This window comes from Trachemys scripta, chromosome 6 (assembly GCF_013100865.1).
Source record: "Trachemys scripta elegans isolate TJP31775 chromosome 6, CAS_Tse_1.0, whole genome shotgun sequence".
Taxonomy (NCBI): domain Eukaryota; kingdom Metazoa; phylum Chordata; order Testudines; family Emydidae; genus Trachemys; species Trachemys scripta.
Window position 1 is genome coordinate 13,541,758 of NC_048303.1, and position 20,475 is coordinate 13,562,232.

A 20,475-nucleotide genomic window follows, 5' to 3' on the forward strand; every position below is an offset into this window, starting at 1 on the left:
TTGGACTTCCACATGTTTTTTTTTCAAATATTTTTCTGCAAGTAATATTTTGTTGCCTGATCCTGCATGTCCTTAGGCTGGGAACTGATTCAGATTGATGGGTGTTTGGCCTGCATTAGGATGGCCAGGTTGAGCCCTACAGAAATTTGTCATTATTTGTTCAGACTGTATGCATTGTGTCTATCATCAATCCAGATTTGCTATAGAACCTCTTCTTTTATCTGCACTCCCATAAGCTCCTTTGCTAAGACCTTGGTTTGGAGTGGAACCACTGCGGAACACTTCAGTTCTATTCCCCTGACCACCAGTCTACTGCATTCCAATGAAATCACTTAAGAGCAAGAACCATTTTGCCCCTGGACACATGTGGGTATCTTCTATAGCTGTTGACATGCGTTATGTGCATATTTTGAGGAGAAATTAAAAAGCAAACACAGTATATGGCATGGAACACATTGAACATAGTTCTTGCCTGGCTTTTGTTTCCAAACTCGGATGCATATACATTAGAACACTTCTCATGTTGAGAGTTCAGGCCTTTAAGGCACATGCTCGAACTTGGCTGCTCTCCCGGCTGTTATTAGATGTTTGGCTTGGGACAGGTAAAGCAGGTTGTTTGGAAGGCTCTGCACCACAAACAATGAAGTCTCTAAACGTGGCAGAGCTGTAATTCAAGAAATCAGGGCACTATATTATACTGCTAGGAAGAGGCATCTCCTGCCATCTCTATGAGATTTAGAGTCTGCATATTAGATCTGAAATTGATTCACAGTCCATTAAGTTTCAGCCCTCTGCAAACTAAAACAGCTGAGTTATGAACCCAACAAAACCAGGGGTTTTGGTGAAAACACCAGGCATTTCCAGTGCTGCTACAATTATTTTAAACATATGCAAATGAACGTCCAGGAAAAGAAGTGAGTGAACTCCAAAATGCCAGACTTCTGCCTAAACTCGAGCAATCATGCTATGGGCCTGATTCTCATTTACACTACGACCACTTTCCACTGCTCTGGCACCACAAAGGAGTCTTAAAATGGGAATACATTAAATGAGAATTGAGCATTTGGAAGTCTGTCCATGGTGCAACCAGAAGTTGATCTATGCTTTTGTATATACATGCAAAATCCAAGCAATTCTTTCTGCTTTTTCCACCCTACCAAAATGAAACATTCCAGGGCTCAATTTTGAACAAAAAAATGCGAGTAGCACAACGCTCCTGAGTGACCCTCCCACCCGATAAAAAAACTGCACATACGCAACAGAAAAAAATATCCCCCTCGCCCCCAGTGAAATACATTTCAGTATCAAGCTGCCATGGGTGTTTGTAAACCAAAGTAAAAAATAAAATGGAAAATGCCTTTAAAGAAAAGTGTTCCTCAATATTTTCTATAATTCTCTGCAATAAAATCCATCTATAATAGTGAAAATGTCTATTGCCCACCATAGTTAAGCACTGAACTTTCCATTCTAGCCTGCCTTTATTGTTAGCCTATTTCTCAAAGAAATTTTGGGATGGAAATTGTCAATGCTCTGTCTCAGGTGACTTGTTATGGAAAGTTTGCACAAAACAGGCTTAAAGTTTTGAGTTTATGTTAGTGATCTTTACCCTACTTCCACCCACATGGGTGTACACATTTACCCAGATGTTCAGATCAGGATGTTGTAATTGCATATCTAAAAACTGCTTTCCCTGTCCCAGCTGAAATACCTTAACAACCACAGGGGATTTAACTGAGGAAGGCAACCTTAAGACTGAGTTAATGCCAAGCTCTTATATAATGGTTTGCATTCGTAGATTCCAATGTGCTTTGCAAAAGAGATCAGTATCATAGTTCTGCTAGATCCATGGAGCTTGTATCTTTGCATGTCGAATATTAATACAAACATCTATATTGCAGTAGAGTCAAGAAGTCCTATATGAAGATCATGGCCCTAATGGGCTGGGTATTGTATAAACACATACAAAGATGCATGTCCTTCCTCCCGAAGGATTTACAGTCTAAGGCTGCAACCTGCAAACACGTATACACATACTTGAAAGCACATGAGTAGTCCTCTCGAACTCATGTGTTCACAGGCCAAGGGCCTAAGACGACAAGTGACTTACAAATCGTAGGGATACAGTTAAATACATTCTGCTTCAATATACAAACATACATTTCTTTTTTATTGCTATAAAGCGAGCGATAACTATCTCCATCTCCCCCTCAACTTGCTGGTATTCAGTGGCTTTTTCCTTATCAGAATTGCAGTAGTGGGTCTTGGGGAGGGAGTTGAAGGAGAAAGGGTCAGTCTGAAGTAGGAGAGGGTGTTTTCTGCAAAAGGGGCAGGATGTCAGAAAGGATGGAGACATTAATGTGAGGCACTGACAGATGAGGTGCACAAGGCTGGTTTCATTGGTGGGCAATGCTCCATTGTCAAGCCTTTTACACGCTCGGTTAAGGATAGCTGCAATAAGATACAGCAGTTTCACAGTTGCTTTTACAAGACTTTCAGAGGGAGGAGCAGTTAAATAAGTTAGCTGAAATTTAAGACCTCTTGTTAAACTACCTGCGGCATGTCTACACTGCATCTGGAGAGAAGCCTCCCAGCCGGGGTCTACAGACTTGATGCTAGTGTGACTTGCTCTAGTGCAGGGGTTCTCAAACTTTATTGTACCGCGACCCCCTTCTGACAACAAAAATTACTACAGGCCCAAGCAGGAGGACCTAAGCCTGAGCCCTGCTGCCCTAGGTGGGTGGGCCAAAGCCGAAGCCCGAGTCCCACCGCCCCGGGCAAGGGGGCCAAAGCCGAAGCCCAAAGGCTTCAGCCCCAGGCAGGAGGCCTGTAACCTGAGCCTGGCCACCCAGGGCTGAAGCCCTCAAAGCCTTCAGCCTGGGCAGTGGGTCCCAGCAAGTCTAACGCCAGCCCTGGTGACCCCATTAAAACAGGGTCCCGACCTACTTTGGGGTCCCGACCCACAATTTGAGAGCCGCTGCTCTAGTGTTCTAAAAACAGCTGTGTAGACGTTGAGGCTTGCGCTGGAGTTCAGGCTCTGAAGCCCTGGAGGGGAGCCCAAGCTGGATTTCAAAGCACCGTCTACACAGCTATTTTTAGAGCACTCGTGCCAACCCTGGTCTATACTAGTATCTTGTCTTCACTAGGATTTTACCTCAAGTTAATTACCATGTCAGCTAACTCAAAGTAACAACACACCTTTTTTCCTAGAGAAGACAAGGACAGTGAATGTCATCCAACAAACTCAGTTTGAAGTCCTTAGCTTCCACTATGATTATGTAACGGCAGCAATTCTGATTGGAACTACTGGTGAAAGTGTGTTTTTCCTTCCTGCTGGTACAGTTGAAAAAATAAATAGACAAACTGATTTTTCTCAAACTTTCCTAAGAAATTCATCTCTGGGCTGAGACCAAGCATGAGCAACCTCAGACCCAACAGATTTATGTTGTTTGTTTTTTAGAAAGTTAGCAGCAGCTAGAAAAGAGGATATGGGGAGTGGGAAGAGATGGCGAGAATGGGCGTTAAGGACATCTGAGGATAAATGGATTAATGATTTTGAGGCTGGCTGACAAACATGAGTTAAGACAGCTCCCAAATGGACAGAATGTCTGTCAGCTAAACAAACAGGGAAGTGAGACTCACTGATCCTGTTAAAATAACATAGTGCAAACCAACCCCAAGTACCTCTGATTCAAAAAACTTAAGCACTCCAATAAAAGGGTGGCAGAATTTACAAGGGTCCCAATCCTGCAACTTGCGTGTGGGCAAACTGCTGGGCGTGCCTGAAGCCCCTTCTCAATGCTCAGCTCAGCAGTCTGCCTACACCCTACTAGCTGGAAGACTGTGGCCTAACTCAAGATTTCTTTGATCTTCCTCCTTTCCCAGTTAAGTATCTAGCACCCTAGGAATTAAAGAATAGCTAAGTTAAGGCACCTGGGGCAAAATCCTGAACCCAGTGAAGTCATTGGAGCCCAGTTCCTCAAAGGCATTTAGGTTCCTAACTTCCACTGATTTCAGAGGGAATTAGGTGCCTAAGTATCTCTGAAGATCTTGGCCTGGGAGTTTTACCTCCAGTCAACAATTGCCAAGAATTCTCCACCTGGGCATTATACTGTGATTACATTATCGGCAATGTGACTTGGGTGGAACTGTGTTCGTCCCTGCAGTCTGGGAGTTGAATAATGGAAAATCCCCACGTCTTATAATTTACCACAATATTTTATTTCTCTGCAGCCTGAAATTGGTATTAAAAATATCTGTCTAGCACATTAAAAAAAAAAGAGAAAAGAAAAAAGACAATGCATGTGGCTGTTTTTGTTTGTTTGCATCTCGGATGGGTTATTTGTTATAAACTGAACTGTAGAAGTAACTATAATAGGACATGTGCTATTCTGAAAAAACCCTCTGAACAACTGTTGTGTTATTGCAATGTACAAACAGTTGACTGGGTATAGGCTGAATGTTTTCTTCTCCTAAGGGTTCTTGGCATGGGGAGAGATTGTTTATGTGCACCGCCCACAGCAACTTGATACACCATAACTACCTCACAGAAACAAGGATAAGCTGCAAACTGCACTATGGAGACCTTGACATTACAGACCATAATGGTTTCTGCCATCTGCTAAGCACACAGTTTTGTTTAAGTGGAGGACCTAGAGTAAGTGACAAATGGAGACATTCCAGTGCCATATGATATAATCCATTTAAGAGATCCACATTGCTTAACACTATAGAACACAAAAAAGACCAAACAGTAAACTTTGTTCAGGAACTATGACTCTTTGGGACATGCGGGATGCATATTTGAGGTAATTTTTGCCCTGGGTTACTTTAGAAACAGCAGGTGAGGAATATAGCGCCTCTTGTTTTGTGTTACCATGCCATAGCAGAACAGATTTGCCTTTCGATTAATTATTAAGCCTTCAGATTAGTGCTGCCTGAAATTATCCATGGATCTAATGCCCAGAACTATTCCCTAGAATATGAGAGTGAAAATGTTCACCCTAACAAAGCAAACAAAAAAAGAAAGAATGTTAAAAAAGTCCCATATAAAAGAACAGCAAACAAATAAGGTACTATCTGTAGCCAAATTAATTTTACAGATCATGTTTCTCTAAAGACATTTCCAGGCAGATAAAGGCACATTATGGAAAATTATTTCGTACATAGGGATGCCCTTGAAACATTTCAATTATGAATGTTTAATGTCTGTAAGGTTTAGCAGCTGTGGTATTACACAAAACTGGTACAAAATTGCAGTATGTAATAGACAGCTCAGATGAACAAAAAAGCAGAAGTGAAATGTCAGGAATATTTAAGTGATAACCAAAACGGCTTCTGGCTAGATGAGGTAATATATATATGGCTAAACTGATCTCAGAAATTCTAAAGGTTCATGTTCATGTGTGTCAGAAGTCAGATTCCAAATTTTTGTTTTATATGATATACACATACACACAGAGACATCCTTCCTTAAAGGTACAGATTATATACACTGGTAATTATTGTAAAGGAAGGATGGCTCTATGTATAAGCCACAAAAGGTGAACATTTAAAATAACCAGTTAGCATTGGCAACACTAATCGCTATTCTTGAGAGGATTTTACTATTTTCCCTGAAGGTAATAAGTCCGAGAGGATGAATTTGAAAACATCTCAATGTTTGCAGACACCGGCCATAGCTCATGGATGCATCACAGACTGTCCTAGATGAGGAATTCAATTGCTCAAGTGAATCCTGCTATTCAGTCAGTGCTGACAGAATTGTGTTAATCCCCAATTTCTGGGTTTAGTCTAAAATGCCAGACTCAAATCAAACTGGACAATCACTTGTTTTGGTCCACGATTGTTCAAAATTAATTCACTTATTCTTGCGTTACATTTCATAGAAAAATTTCAGCGTAATTTTCCCCAGATTAGATATGAGTTAAACTAATTGAAATCCTTGCCATCAAAACCCATACATCTCTGACTTTGTTTATTGAAGGAGAAACCTCAAGACAAATTCCTGCTGATTAAGGGGAAAAAATCAAATCCTCTTTGACATGTCTGTCACTGGCAATGTAGGGCTTCCACCTAGGTTGGAATGGCTGAGTTGAGGCATGCTATTTAGTAGATCTTTAAAAGTTGAAAACAAATTCTTCCAAGAAATTGAACTTGAAGACCAGAAGTAGGGAGACAAATGAAGGCAGAGGAGAGCTTTTTGTTGTTGCTGTAAAGCTATCTAGGCATGTTAATACATGTGTCCGGTCCAGACTAGGAGGCGTCATTAAGGATATAAGTACACTGCAATTAAAAACCTGTAGCAGGCCCCATGGCAGCTGACTCGGGCTCTGGTGCGGGTTAAGTGACTGTTTAATTGCAGTGTAGATGTTCAGGCGTGGGCTGGAGTCTGGGCTCCAGGAGCTTGCGAAGTGGGAGGGTCCCAGAACTTGGGCTGCAGTCTGAGTCCAATTGCCTACACCACAATTAAGCCGCCCATTCAGCCCAAGCCCACAAGCCTGAGTCAGCTGGCATGGGCCAGCCACACATGTCTAATGTAGACATACCCTATAACAAACAAACAAAAAATAGATCAAATTGGGTTGAGGAGATGGGGTTTAGAGTTTGTGGTGAAGGACAAGTCAGGAGTGGGTGTTCAGATTTGATGCTGCCAAAAATAAAATAGTTCTTGCACGATTTTGGTCCAAAGTAGCAGAAATACCACAAGATTTCTCTCATATCCTCAGCCAGAAAACTGGGCAATTCCAGTTTTGGAACTGAACTGGGACAAAAGCCTACTGGGACAGGTTTGGAGAGTCAAATACAAACGCCCCATTACCAAAATTTGCAGCAGGCTGGATATGAGCGCTTCAGCTCATCTCTGAACAAAGGAAATTCTACCTGGTAAAGAATAAGGAACAAACATTGGAAGTTAATTGTTGCTAATATGTGGCATTTATAGTGCTTGATATGTTCCAAGCACTTTCTAAATAATAAATAGTAAGTATTTAATCCTCAAAACACCCTCTGCATGGCAGGCAAGTATCATGAGCAATGTTGCACAGGGAAAGAATATTCTAGTGGTTCGGACACTGGCCTGTGACTCAGGAGACCCAGGTCCAATTCTCTGCTCTGACACAGACTCTCCATATGACGTTGGGCAAGTCACTTGATCCATCTGTGCCAGGGCCGGCTCCAGGCACCAGTGAAGGAAGCAGGTGCTTGGGGTGGCCAATACAAAGGGGTGGCCCTCCGTCCGCTATTGGGGCGGCATGTCCGGGTCTTTGGCGGGAATTCGGCAGTGGGTCCCTCAGTCCCTCTCTTCCTCTTTGAGCTGCTGCCGAAGTGCCACCGAAGAGGAAGAGAGGGAGCGGAGGACCCGCTGCCGAACTGCCGCCAAAGAATGGAGCGGCATGATTGAGCTGCCGCCAAAGTGCCGCTGATTGGCTTTTTTTTTTTTTTTCTCTTCGCTGCTTGGGGCGGCAGAAAACCTGGAGCCGGCCCTGGTCTGTGCTGCAGTTTTGTATGTATCTCACAGGGGTGTTGTAAAGACTGTGAGGCACTCAGATACTATGAAAAAGGATAAAGTACCTTCAATAGATTGTACAGCATGGAAACTGAACCAGATGGTTCTGAGATGTGCTCCAGAGTCCGAGCTGTTTTCTAGATCCATGCTTAAATCACTAGACCACGCCTTGCATTCACAAATTGACCATGTACAGAATTCTTACAGATATACTACAACTGAGCTTTCTGAATCGGCCGGGCCCATGTCTTCATTCAAGCCACCGGTATTAGCTATGGATTCAGTTGTACTCTTAATAACTGGGTGTCATTAATACTTAAACGCTGAGAGGATAAGAGAACAACTATGACAGATAAAGTCTTGTCTTATAAAGTTCTCAAGTTCAAAGATTCCTAAAAGAGTATTTTGTTAGTATTGATGGAGCAACACATTGCTTCAATTCTTATTTTCTCTAGATTAATCTTCATTGTAACCAGCTTCTAAAAAGAAGACAAATGGTTTTATAGTGGAGAGACATGTTCCATACTTTAAACATAAAAGCTGATGATGGATACACTCTTCATTTCTCTAGGACAGCACATTCATCACAGTGGTTTATGTACATAATAATGAACATATTTCTTAACTACTGCGTAGCATTTCAAATTGGATGATACATTTTCATTTTACATCAAATACTTGCAGAATATAGTGTTTCATGAAAATGATAAATACGGCAAAGCATATCCTATATCAAAGATGGGGGAACTGCCAAGCTCTTTCTTGTTGTGGAGTTTATTATTTTCTTTATATGGTCTGCAGAACACTGAAAAACTGTATTCAACTTTTTAAGAACTGGGTGAAAAGTCACCGTACAAATAAAACCTATTCAGAGTAGTGACTATGGGAGTGCCACAGTGACAAAAGCAAAAAATTTAATGTCAAAATATTGGCTATTTCTTTCCAAGACTTTTCACTCCCAGAAATACCCCCTGTAATGAAATGTTGGCAAAATATAGGAAAGGTTGCCTTGTATATTAAAAATGTATACACTTGGACTGAGGTTGAGATGGAAATAGGAGACAGACTTGTTGAAAATCTATGGATAAGGATAAAAAACAAGTCATGGTAGGGGTCTACTACTGACCACCTAACCAGGAAGAAGAGAAGGAGGTGGATTTTTTAAACAACTAACAAAATCATCCAAAGCACAGGACTTCGTGGTGATGGAAAACAGATCATAAATTATCCAAGAAGTTCTTGGAATGTATTGGAGACAATTTTTTAGTTCAGAAGGTGGAGAAAGCTACTAGGGGAGAGACTGTTCTCGATTTGATTTTGACAAATAGTGAGGAACTGGTTGAGAATTTGAAAGTGGAAGGCAGCTTAGGTGAAAGTGATCATGAAATGGTCGAGTTCATGATCCTAAGGAATGGGAGGAGGGAAAACAGCACAATAAAGACAATGGATTTGAAGAAGGCAGACTTTAGCAAACTCAGGGAGTTGGTAGATAAGATGCTATGGGAAGCAATTCTAAGGGGAAAAACAGTTCAAAAGAGTTGGCAGTTTTTCAAAGAGACATTATTAATGGCACAAAAGCAAACTATCCCACTGCATAGGAAAGATAGGAAATATGGCAAGAGACCACCCTGGCTTAACCAGCAGATCTTCAATGATCTGAAACTCAAAAAAGAGTCCTACATAAAGTAGAAACTAGGTGAAATGACAAAGGGTGACTATAAACAAGTAACACAAGTATATAGGAACAAAATTAGAAAGCACAAAACAGGATTAAACTAGGTAGAGACATAAAGAGCAACAAGAAAACATCTACAAATAGAAGCAAGAAGACAACCAAGGACAGGGTATGCCCGTTACTCAATGAGGCGGGAAAAATAACACAAAATGTGGAAATGGCAGAAGTGCTAAATGACTTTTTTTGTTTCAGTTTTCACCAAAAAGGTTAGTAGCAATTGGACATCTAACATAGTGAATGCTAGTGAAAACGAGGTAGGATCAGAGACTAAAATAGGGAAAAAACAAGTTAAAAATTCCTTAGACAAATTATATGTCTTCAAGTCATCAGAGCCTGATGAAATACAGCCTAGAATACTCAAAGAACTGACTGAGGAAATATCTTAGCCACTAGTGATTATCTTCCAAAAGTCATGGAAGATGGGAGAGATTCCAGAGGACTGGAAAAGCCCAAATATAGTGCCAATCTATAAAAAGGGAAATAAGACAACCCAGGTAATTACAGATCAGTCTGCTTAACTTGAGTACCAGGAAAGATAATGGAGCAAATAATTAAGCAATCAATTTGTGAACACCAAGAAAATAATAAGGTGATAACTAAACAGCCAGCATATATTTGTCAAGAACAAATCATGTCAAACCAACATAATAGCCATTTTTGACAGGATAACAAGCCTTGTGGATGGGGGGGGAAGCGGTAGACGTGGTACATCTTGACTTTAGTGAGGCTTCTGATAATGTCTCACATGACCTTCTCGTAAACAAATTAGGGAAATATAATCTAGATGGAGGTACTATAAGGTGGGTGCATAACTGGTTGGAAAACCCTTCCCAGAGAGTAGTTATCAGTGGTTCACAGTCAAACTGGAAGAGTATAATGAGGGGGTCCCGCAGGGATTAGTTCTGGGTCCTGTTCTGTTCAATATCTTCATCAGTGATTTAGATAATGGCATATAGAGAGGACACTTATAAAGTTTGTGGATGATAGCAAGCTGGGGGGGGATTGAGAGTGCTTTAGAGGATAGGATTAAAATTCAAAATGATCTGGAAAACTGGAGAAATGGTCTGAAATACATAGGATGAAATTCAACAAGGACAAATGCAAAGTACTCCACTTAGGAAGGAACAATCAGTTGCACACATACAAAATGGGAAATTGCCTAGAAAGGCATACTGCAGAAAAGGATCTGGGGGTTATAGTGTATCACAAGCTAAATATGAGTCAATCGTATAACACTGTTGCAAAAAAACAAACATCATTCTGGGATGTATTAGCAGGAGTGTGTTTTAAGCAAGACAAGAAGTAATTCTTCCGCTCTACTCCGTACTGATTAGACTTCAACTGGAGTATTGTGTCCAGTTCTGGTCACCACATTTCAGAAAGATGTGAATAAATTGGAGAAAGTCCAGAGAAGAGCAACAAAAATGATTAAAAGGCTAGAAAACATGACCTCTGAGGAAAGACTGAAAAAATCGGGTTTGTTTAGTCTGGAGAAGAGAAGACTGAGAGGGGACATGGTAACAGTTTTCAAGTACATAAAAGGTTGTTACAAGGAGGAGGGAGAAAAAAATATTCCCATTAGCCTTTGAGGATAGGACAAGAAGCAATGGGTTTAAATTGCAACAGGGGAGGTTTAGGTTGGACATTAGGAAAAACTTCCTGCCAGGGCAGTTAAGCCCTGGAATAAATTGCCTAGGGAGGTGGTGGAATCTCCATCATTGGAGATTTTTAAGAGCAGGTTAGACAAACCCCTGTCAGGGATGGTCTAGATAATACTCAGTCTTGCCTTGAGTGCAGGGGACTAGACTAGAGCCTCTCAAGATCCTTCCAGTCCTATGATTCTATGACTCTAAAGTGTTCAGTTATACATGGAAATGTGAAAATTAGCATTTTTTCTTATTATTTTGAGAAAAATTCTAAAAGATATTTTTGCAAATCCTAAACGAAATGCAAACATCTTGCAGTTCAAGGATTTAAAATTTTGCACGGCTATTTCGAATGGAGTTTAGTCATGTAGGATTGGAACTAAAGGGTTGTAAGATCAAGCTTCTAGCAATGACCTCTTCCCTATCATTTATTTAGCAGAAAATGTCTTCAATTTGAAATCATGCACTCTAGATATTACACTTATAAAACTCATTGTGATTTTATGCTGTGCTTAAAGTCATGAAAGTAACTACGTGAAGCTGAAACCAAAAGGAATAATAAAAAATTATTACATTTCCAGGGGTATGAGATTTAGATTTTAAGTAACATTTGCCTAATTAATTCATAGAGTCAGTTCAAATGTACAGATTACTCACTACCTGGGGATTTTCATTAGGATATAGAATCTTTTGGTCTTGCTTGTCAGTTAATGTGAATATCTAATGAGGATGATAAAAATAAAAAACTTGCACAACTTGAAGCTACTATCCTGTATATAGCAAAGAGATACTACTGTACATATTCACCTTCAAGAAATGTTAAGACAGCAGCAAGGAAAAACATTCTCACATTGTCCCTTACGGGTATGTCTACACAGCATTTTGGAGCAAGTAGGAGTAAGCCTGCCAGAGCCCAGGTCGACAGAACAGCTGTATAGACAGTGCTTTCAAGTTGCAGCTTGGGCTGGAGCTCAGACTCAGAATCTAAGAAGGGGGCTCACTCCAAATTGCAGTGTAGACGTATCATAAGTGTCCTGAACCCTAAAGTGGAGAGGATAGAAAACTGAAGAGCTGCCCGGTCTTTCACCTCTTTAGAGTAGACCAATAACGTCAGACAAGAGGAAGATTTGGATGCTCCATGTATTAAAAAATTATCCACCACGAAAGAAGTGGGAAAGAAGTGCTCATAACCAAAATCGCAACTGTCCAGGTGCCAGCCCAGTGGAATGCTGACAAATACATAGCTGGAACCAATCTGGCTCACCTGTGTATTAGCATTGTTAAAATAGGCATTAGCATTATAAGAATGTGTTTAGACTTTATTGAATGCTTGAGAGTTGCTGCATATATTAATCTCAGTTATAGTATCTGTATCCCATACTGTAGGGTAGTATGTCAGCGTTTACATTGTAAGCCTCTGTAACTGTGTAAATCAGCAGACAGGAGGGAGACATTAACTAGTGTGAAATGCTGGTCTCCAACAAAAGGTGTTATGTCCTGTCCGACAAGGAAGGCCCATCGACACCAGAGGGACTAGAGTGGAACGTTAAAGAGGACAAAAGACTTTGTTGTTTACTCCCCCCACTCCATTAAGATGAGTCTTGTAAGCGAATTCCTCCCATTAGCTGAGTTTGCAGCTTAAAGCAGAAGGGGGTGGGGGGGAGAAAGGGAATACCATTGCTTCTTGGACTCTGTGGGGCAAGGTTTCTAGGCATAAGCAAGGGATCCCCAGCTGCTTAGCTAGAGTTAGCCCTAAAGGACATACAAAGCTTGCTTATTACAGAAGCGTCTATTACCTTTTGATACTTGAGTGTAACTCATTTGTGTATATATGTTTACTTGCTTTAACCTTGTAAATAACTCTCGTTTCTTTTTCCTATATAATAAATCTTTAGATAGTTCATTACAGGATTGGCTAAAAGCATTGTCTTTGGTGTAAGAGCTAAAGTGCAATTGACCTGGGGTAAATGGCTGGTCCTTTGGGACTGGGAGTAACCTGAATATTGCTGTGATTTTTGGTGTAAAGGAGCATCTGTTACAAAAGTAAGCTTACCTGGGTGGCAAGACAGACGGAGTACCCAAGGGACTGCCTGTGACTCCATGGTAAGGCTGGCACAGTGCCTGAAGAGTTTAAACTTGACATTTGGTTGGTGAAATCTACGTACAGAACTCACCACCAATCTGAGGGCTTGTGTGTCGCTTCCTTACAGTCTGCCCTGAGTTTGGTACTCATGCTCTTGAGTCACTGCAGGACCGTTTGATATGAGGCTAAAGCTTTCTTTGCCTTGTGAGTTTTTCAGTGTAAGAGCTGTTGTGTGTGTACAGCGCCTCTCACAAGGGACCCCTGATCTCTGTCTGGGCCTTTAGGAACTACTAAAGTTCAGTTACAAATAAATATTTTTTATATCTTTTTCAAATAGATAAACACATCTAAAGACTCTTATAGACTAGACTGCATGGGCCTAATGATGGACACCTAGTGTAAAACTGGAGAAATCAGGCCTTATACAAGGGATTTCTGTTGGGGGGGGAGGTAATCAATTCTCTCCTTCAATCACTGGAAACAGAGAACCACTGAAGCTGCTCTGAAGCCACTAAGAGAACCCATGTGCAACCATAAATTCAGAGATCCATTTGCGCCGGGTAAGTATTTATGCCAGCTGATCAGTGTAGGCAGGGCTGGCTCTGGCTTTTTGGCTGCCCCAAGCAAAACAAAAAACAAAAAAAAACCCCAGGGCAGCCAGAACGGCAAAGAAAAAAACAAAACAAAAAAACCTGCGGCGCGGCCGGAGCGCGGGTGCAGGGGGACCGGCTTGGGGGGGGAGGGAGGGGAAAGGAGCGGGCGGGGGAGAGAGAGAGAGAGGGGGGCGGCCAGGGCTACAGCAGGGGCACTGCCACGCGGCCCCACCCGCTGCGCAGCCTCCTGCCGCCTGCCGCGAGGGCTCCACTCCGGTCGGCGGGGAGGGAAGGAAGAGGACTGCCCTGCAGGGCGCTCTGGTTCTCCGCGCCGCCGCCCCCTACAGGACGGCCGGAGAGGAACAAGGAAAAAAAAAAAAAAAGCGGCCATGCCACCCTAGGGTTGGGCAGAATGCCGCCTCGAACAGTCTGCCGCCCCAAGCACCAGCTTGCTCAGCTGGTGCCTGGAGCCGGCCCTGAGTGTAGTCACAGAACTAAGATCCCTCTGCTATGCTGCAGAACATACCACGTGGCTTGCTGGCAGCATGTACTCCCCTTGGTGTCCCCGTTCATAAAGAAACCCTGGCTGTTCCACTAGGTCTTAGGGCCTTCCACACATAGGAGGGCAGAAGCAGGATTTGGCCCTACTGATGCCGTCACATAAACATGATTTTAAAGGTGCTTGGCTCATTTTGAGTTATTTCCCCCATTGTTTAATCTTAGAGATGACAGAAATTTAGGCATCCTCATCTTACCAGTAGCTGATATAGATCCCTTTATGGAAAAGTCTTAGAGAATTGAATAGGGTGGAGCCAACAGTTAGGGTTACACCACCTTTTATAAATTCTAGAGAAGGGATGTAAATTTCTATTACATTCTACAGCATGCTTCTAAAGTTTCATGGAAAAGATACAATTTTTTCTCAATTTCTACAGGATTTTTCCATAAAGATCCATCTGAGTGAACTAGAGCAGACAGCAGGCCTTCCTGTTTTCAGTATTTGTTTGTCCAAAGGTGTGGCGGGGATTCCTTCTGGATGTCAGAAAGCACCAGGAAGATTAAATAATTGGCAGTGCTGCTACTATAAGAGCTGGCATAAATTCTCAGGATCTATTTCTTGCAGCTCATAAGCATGCAAGGGTTGAGAGTGAATTTTCAGGCAGCACATTTCTCCAAAAGGACAGTGACAGGGCATTGAACATCCCAGTTAATTGACTATTTTGGAAGCATACTTTTAAGTCCTTTGTTCTATATAAAAAGGCTGATCGCTACGCTGATATTAACACAAAACTGCTCCGCAATAAAGCAGACCTGATGCATTTTCAAAATTATTTGCCCTTGTCATCTTCAGGCCTGATTTAGAGTTTCAGCTTTTGAATTTACTGGGCTCTAAAATATCATTTGAAGCTCGAATCTTATCAATGAGGCTCAATTACCTCCCACCTTTCTTCCTTTATTTTTATGCAAAAAGTTTGATGCCTGATATTCTTATGATATGTGGACTAGAACAATGGTTTAAAAGATTCATTCCCTCCATGTGCATACACTGAAACAAACATCTACATTTTTTGGCTGCAATTGCTATTATAGCAAGTGTCTGAAGCCTAAAAACAAAGCAATACATGTAGGCCCTGTGGGGACCTTTTCTAGAGTGAGCTTTGGTGGCTGTGGGGGGAATCCTTCCTTATAGGCAACATTTACTTCTGAACAAGAATAACACGTTTAGAACTATAACCAGCCTGGGAAAAACACCATTACTGTTTCTTATTGTCCATCTCCATATGGGATCAAATCCAGATTCCTATCAATTTCTTACTATCCACACACAGCATTGTTGAAGATTTTATTGTTCATGGTTCCTTGCTAATTAACATCACCATGTGAAATTATTTCTCAGTGCCAGGTTGAAAGCACCAAGTGTAACTCTGAGCTCAATAAACAGAACATACTCTATGGCTGGTTTATATTTCAGCTTGTGGCTTGCCAATGAACTTCTCAGAATTGAAGATTTCAGGAGCTGGTGGGATTTTTGTAAAACAAACATCTTTTTGAAAGGAAACACTGCTTTTTTCCCTTCCAGGTGCCAAATTCACTGAATAAAGCATGTGACATAGTATAACACAAGGTATCTTTGGCAGTACAATACCTGGATGGGTAGCCAGCTGCACTGATACGGATGGTCTCCAACACACCACAGGCTCTTAACTGCTGGACTGCTCTCTTTGGATCAAATCTGCAATTACATGTTATGATGATACAGATGAGCACAGTTTCCCACTCCATGCACAAAATGAAAAGAAACCTAGCAGCAGAGTATCCGCAGGCAATGACAAGAATATTTACATTGGCAACCTTTCCAATACAGCTGGGTTTCATTTCTGCTTATATGCACAGCACGTACAGAAAGAAACTCTGCCATTTACGTTCTCCTGCATGTTGGGAGAGCTCAATTTGCTGTAGCCTGGAACTCCTTGATTGGAATTCTTTGAGCAGGTGGATTAACCTGTGACTTATGCAGCACTGTTAAAGGTTTTCAGGAGAAAGAGCTGAGTTGCTGGCTAACAGAAAGACATCACTGGGCAGAAAGAAGGATGTGATGACTGCACCACTGCATAACCTATGATAAACAGTACAAGGTGCTTTTCTGCATAGCCAGAAAACCCATTCATCTGAGGTCTATAAGATGCTACATTTTGTAACAACCGCGTAATAAGGCTCTGCTGTAAAGGACAATGAAAAACTTAAGGAAGACACCACCAACTTCAATATGAAAAACCTTTCTATACAATCAATACTATTACAATTAATACCAAACAAAGTAATGATCAGATCCCACTTAACTGGCTTTGGAAACCATATGAATTTAATGTGGTTTAGGAGCTTTAATCTTCGTTCCAATGGAACTTTGCTATCTTAGACGGCACAGAGCCATATTCTATTCTGGTTCTGGGCACTGAACCCACATTGAGATCAGCCGGTGTTCATACAGAACAAGCATAGTAGACAGAGTCCATTTTCCACACCATGTGCACACGAAGGTCCTGATTCTCCACTCTTTGGCACCAGACACTGCATTTCAGTGGGACTGCCCTGGGGTAAAACAGGTGCAATAGAGCAGAGATTCATAGATTCCAAGGTCAGAATGCACAATTGTGATCATCTAGTCTGACCTCCTGTATATCACAGGCCATAGAACTTCCCCAAAATAATTCCTAGCACACATCTAGAAAAACATCTCATCTTGATTAAAAATTGTCAGTGATGACGAATGCACCACAACCCCAGTAAGTTGTTCCAGTAGTTAATTACCCTCACTGTTAAAAACATTTCACCTTATTTCAAATCTGAATTTGTCTAGCTTCAACTCCCAGACATTGGATCATATTATATAGATTTGTCTGCTAGACTAATGCGCCCATTATTAAATATTTGTTCCCCATATAGGTAGCTACAGACTGTAAACAAGTCACTCCTTACCCTTCTCTTTGTTAAACTAAATAGATGGAGCTCCTCAAGTCTATCACTATGAGGCATGTTTTCTAATCATGTAAGCATTCTTGGGGCTCTTCTCCAAATCCTCTCCAATTTGTCAACATCTTTCTGGACTTGTGCGACCAAACTGCACACAGTATTCCTCGAGATTCTCATTTATGCATCCAAGGATTGCATTACTCCTTTTGGCCAGAATGTCACCCTGGGAGTTTGTGTTCAGCTGATTATCTATCACAATCCACAAACCGTTTTCAGAGTGTCTGCTTCCCAGGATAGAGTCCCTCATCCTATATGTATGACCCTATATGTATGTTCTTTGCTCATAGATGTATACATTTAGCCACATTAAAAACGCACATTGTTTGCTTGCGCCCAGATTACCAAGTGATTCATATCATTCTGTATCAGTGACCTGTCCTCTATTATTTACTAGTCCCCCAATTTGTGTGTCATCTGCAAACTTTATCAGTGATGATTTTATGTTTTCTTCAAGTTAATTGATAAAAAAATATTAAATAAAGTAGGGCCAAGAACTGATCCCTGCGAGACCTAGAAACACACCCGCTCCGTGATGATCCCTCATTTACAATTACATTTTGACACCTATCAGTTAGCCATCTTTTAATCTGTTTAATGTGTGCCATGTTAATTTTAGATCACAATATTTTGATTAAAAGAGAAAAATGAGGTACCAAGTCAAATGCCTTACAGATGTCTATGTCTATTACATCAACATTGTTAACTTTATCAACCAAACTTATAATCTCATCAACAAAAGATATCAAATTTGTTGACAGGAGCTATTTTCAATAAACCTATGTTGATTGGCATTAATTATATTACCCTCCTTTAACTCTATATTGATTAAGTCTTGTATCTGCAGCTCCATTATTTGCCTGGGATCAATGTCAGACTGACAGTCCTGTAATTATCCAGGTCATCCCGTTTACCCTTTTTAAATATTGGCACATCAGCAGCTTTCTTCCAGTCTTCTAGAACTTCCCCAGTTCTCCAAGACTTATTGAAGATCAACATTAAATGGTCCAGTGAGGCCCTAAGCCATCTCTTTTAAAACTCTTGGATGCAAGTTATCTCGACCTGCTGATGTAAAAGGGTCTAATTTTAATAGCTGCTGTTTAACATCCTCCTGAGATACCAGTGGAATGGAAAGAGTGTTTTCATCATCATACGTTATGACTATATCATCTGCTTTTTCCCAAATACAAATTTTTCCAAATTCAGAAACAGCCCCATAATTCTCAGCACCATTAGTACCACGAATTGCCACATTCTGGCCCTGTAAGGTTCTTGGTTTGGAAACTATCCATGCACTATTTTGATGGTCAACCTTACAGAAACATACAGATGCCTCTGGGTAGCATCTGTTTATTTCAGGCACTATCCTAACTGCGTGTGGTAAGGTGACACTGCTCATCAAGGGGAGAACAGGTCCCTATATGTATGTTGGGATTCTGAATGCCCCTAATGTTTCAATCTGGAGATCAAGAATTCATGAACAATTTTTAAATTGCTCAACTGTGCTAAAGCAGTGTAAGAAATATACCTCTGCTATTTTCCGCATTTTTAAACTCAGCAGTGCTGTCAAGTCCACAGCGAGTTATCCATTCTAATACCAACAGGAAAAAGAGCAGAAGTTTAACCTGTCACTCACTCCAGACAGGAATCCAAGGGGGTACAATTTTAATAATAATAAATAATAGCAATGTTAGCAACTTTCATCCTGGAGGATCCCAAAGCAATTTATACTCTATATAAAGAGATCTCTCTGAAATGCAGCCACCTGCTCTAAACTGTAGTCACCTTGCAGGTGGAACGTAGCAATCAGTCTTCACCCGTAACACTATTCAGCATAGGAAGAGTCAAATAACCTCTCCAACTAAACTATACAGGGAACTTTGTGTCAGTAGATTATATTGTTTAGTCTGCAGAAGAGAAGATTGAGGAGGGATTTGATAGCTGCTTTCAACTACCTGAAAGGGGGTTCCAAAGAGGATTGATCTAGACTGTTCTCAGTGATACCAGATGACAGAACAAGAAGCAATGGTCTCAAGTTGCAGTGGGGGAGGTTTAAGTTGGATATTAGGAAAAACTTTTTCACTAGGAGGGTGGTGAAGCACTGGAATGGGTTACCTAGGGAGGTGGTGGAATCTCCTTCCTTAAAGGTTTTTAAGGTCAGGCTTGACAAAGCCCTGGCTGGGATGATTTAGTTGAGGATTGGTCTTGCTTTGAGCAGGGGGTTGGACTAGATGACCTCCTGAGCTCCCTTCCAACCCTGATATTCTATGATTCTATGATAGTCACTCCAAATAACATTTGGCCAAGTTACTTGAGTTAACTCTCTCTTCTCTAGCAAAAAAATGCTCTGGGGTCTATGACGTCAAGAACTTGGCATTCCAATCTTAACGTTAAACAACTTTCAGTATAATGTAAGGTAGGAGTTACGAACACAACTCCTGGGTGTAGCTACTTGGAATTGTAGTTGTAACCACTCTTTACATTTCACTACACTAAAAATAAATACCTACATAAATAAAAATACTCTAGAATAAAAGATCACACAGATGAAGCTGTTACCACTTCTCACTTTAGCTGGATCAATGAATAACTAAAAATTAAGGAAATAATAATAATAAATTCACCACTCACTTCTTTTTTTCTTGACTTGGGAGGCAGAAAGGTCTAGTGGATTGAACATGGCCTGGGACCAGGAGCTATAATTCACGAGTTCTGCCATGGACTCAATGTATGCTCTTAAGCAAGTCAATTAGGCCAACATTTTCAGAAGAGCTTAAACTAGCCATCTAAGTCCATATTTAGGCACCTAAACACGTGGCCTGAGCACCCAGCAATTTCCACTGAAATCAAAAGTGTTCCATGGAGGAAGTCATTGGGAGCTTGAAAATGAGGCTACCTATTTAAGTACCTAAATGTGGATTTAGGAACTTGACTTTAGGCTCATACTTTTGAAAATCATTGCCTCAATTTCTTCATTTATAAATCACACATACAATTACTTGCTTATCTAACCCCAATGTTGGGAAAAACTGAGTTAACATTTCTATAGCACTTTGAAAATAGAAAGGATATGATTTTCAGACTGGAAGCCAATGGGTCTATGGCTGTTCAGCAACGCTGAAATTCGGTCTACGTTTGTTTAGGTGCTTAAATAAGAATTTAGAAGGGAAACATTCAAAGGCACAAATAAGAGCTAGATACCCAACTTCCATTTGAAAATTTCCTCCTAGTTGACTAACGTTAAACACAATAAGAAGAACAGGAGAACTTGTGGCACCTTAGAGACTAACAAATTTATTAGAGCATAAGCTTTCGTGGACTACAGCCCACTTCTTCGGATGCATATAGAATGGAACATATATTGAGGAGATATATATACACACATA

General features: G+C 41.0%; 1 protein-coding gene across 1 annotated transcript in view; it reads right to left on the minus strand.

The window, feature by feature from the left end:
* The window catches only part of MYO5B (myosin VB), a 395,508-nt gene that overhangs the window by 101,266 nt on the left and 273,767 nt on the right, over nt 1-20,475 (minus strand). Inside the window, exons 15-16 of the mRNA XM_034774043.1 lie at nt 18,244-18,401; nt 15,708-15,794 (exon numbers count right to left, since the gene is read on the minus strand). Coding sequence (XP_034629934.1) covers nt 15,708-15,794; nt 18,244-18,401 — 245 coding nt within the window. The remainder of the gene's footprint in view (nt 1-15,707; nt 15,795-18,243; nt 18,402-20,475) is intronic.